The following is a 2157-nucleotide window of genomic DNA, read 5'->3' on the forward strand; positions in this document are numbered from 1 at the left end:
AAGTATTTCTTGAGCAAATCAGCATATTAGAATGATTTCTGAAGGATCATGTTACACTAAAGACTGGAGTAATGATGCAGAAAATTCAGCTTTGATCACAGGAATAAATTACATTTTAAAATATATTCAAATAGACAATTAATTTAAATTTTTCACAATATTACTTTTTTTTTTAACTGTGTTTTCGATCGAGTGAATGCAGCCTAAGATACAGCTTTCATAAACAGTTTTTTTATCTTAACTCCAAACTTTCAAACAGTAGTGTATGCATATAGAAAAATCTCAAATCAATTTTAATAAAAGTGCCCTTACCCGCAGTCTGGAGCAGGGCACCAGCGGCAGTCAGGGTCGGCCACCAGCCAGCGACGCAGCATGAACTCCTCATATTTCTCCATGAGCACACGGTCGTTGAGTATCATGCGGATGTCGTGGGGGTTGAAGCGCTCTGAGCACTCTGGGCAGCTGATGTTGACCCTGCTCTCAGAGATCTCGATGCGCAGATACTGTCGGAGGCAGTCGGCACAAGAGCGGTGGTGGCATGTCATGATGTCAGGGAAGCGGTCTCTGGTGTGGCGCAGCAGGCACAGCGGGCACTCCAGCAGTTCAGAGGTGGAGGCTGAGGATGAGGAAGATGAAGATGAGGTGGAGGCCACACCAGGTGCAGAAAGCGCCGAGGCGTGATCCTGCTGCTGGCACATTTCCGACTGCATGCTCTCCACACTGGCGATGCCGTCCCCTCCGGCGGTCAGTGCACGTGACTTGCGGGATTTGGGGTCCCCGCAGCGCCGGCGGAACAGAGAGCGCAGCGAGATGCGGCGTTTTTTAGGCGTCTTCCGTACGGAGGGCAGACTGACGGATGAGGCGGCGGAGGGAAGGTCCCTCTCGGACCCCTGCTGCTGCGGCTGATGCAGGAGGAGGAGGAGGAGGAGGGGGAGGGAGAGGGAAGGGGGGACAGGGTTTTCAGAGGGGAGCGTGAGGTGTTAAGACATGGTGGTGAACTCTCCGCAAGCTGCTCCCTTGAGCCAGGCAGCTCAAGTTGGGACACACGGGTCAGTTTGGAGTCACCAGGCTGGATCTCGACCTGATCTGTGAAGAAACAGAGACATGGCTGAGTGAGACACAACACACATCTAACAGTGGAAGACAGATGACCTCATTTGAAATACATTTTATATTGATTCTACAATATTTTGAGATATCAGTCAACATATTTATAATTAAAATTTTTGCTTTTTTTTGTGCAACCATTTGCAATAATAAAAAAAAAAACGATTAGTTAATTTCTTTATCAATTCACAGTTCTAGTTAGTATGAGAAAAAGTGTATATGTGCAATAGGCCTACACAATGCACTATGCGATATATATTGCTATATGAAAAGATACAGAATTTTTCACCAGATGACTTGAATAGCTCCATTTGGAAAGAATTAATAATTCTAGTGACTGGGTGTTTTAAGGGAGTGTATCTGCCTAACAAAAAAAATATATATATCTGAAAAATTTGTTTTTACTCTGAAGACTTTGAGAACAATCCATAATGTTCAGTAATTTGTTATTAAAAAAACATAATAAAAATAATGCTATTAGACTGTAAAAAAAAAAAAAAAAGACAATTTTAAAATTACAATACTTACAATTTTTATATATTAATTTATTTTAAAAAATGTGCATGTTAAACAATTAAGCTTTTATTTTTGGCAATTTTCTGGCAAACCTGCAGTGCATATATGCTTTTAATTAAATCACGTTTTGTTTTTTTGCTATTTAATTTACGCTCCACGCCATACTGTGATACCATTTTTATTTTGATATACGGCTTCATTTTACCCATCATTTGTTTACCCTGATGTTGCAGATGTTATTGTGGAAGTGTAAATTGTTTACTGTATCCTGTATCTAGATTTCTATTTGACTGTCATTAAATATGGAGGACCAAACCTGCAAAAACAATAAATGAATAAATACACAAATAAATAAATAAATATTAAAATAAATAAATAAATGTGTGTACAAATACACGTATTCTTGTTTAAATACATATAGAAATAATTAAACGTGATTAAAGTAGGCAAATAAATAAAATAAATTGGTGGGCAAATGGAAAATGTTTAAGGAAATGCCAAACTCATCCTATTTATTTTCCTTTGATCACTCAT

General features: G+C 39.4%; 1 protein-coding gene across 2 annotated transcripts in view; it reads right to left on the reverse strand.

The window, feature by feature from the left end:
- Positions 1–910, reverse strand: part of LOC107698652 (E3 ubiquitin-protein ligase RNF19A-like) — a 21929-nt gene extending 21019 nt beyond the window's left edge. The window contains exon 1 of one of the 2 annotated variants that reach the window (XM_016499724.1): positions 313–793. In XM_016499724.1, the coding sequence (XP_016355210.1) occupies positions 313–710 (398 nt within the window). In that variant the 5' untranslated portion in view covers positions 711–793. Of the gene's footprint in view, positions 1–312 lie in introns of both variants that reach the window. The other variant, XM_016499725.1, reaches the window with a different exon arrangement.
- Between the last annotated feature and the right edge of the window lie 1247 nt (positions 911–2157).

The sequence above is a fragment of the Sinocyclocheilus anshuiensis genome, unplaced genomic scaffold (genome assembly GCF_001515605.1).
Source record: "Sinocyclocheilus anshuiensis isolate Anshui unplaced genomic scaffold, SAMN03320099.WGS_v1.1 scaffold150, whole genome shotgun sequence".
NCBI classification, from domain to species: domain Eukaryota; kingdom Metazoa; phylum Chordata; class Actinopteri; order Cypriniformes; family Cyprinidae; genus Sinocyclocheilus; species Sinocyclocheilus anshuiensis.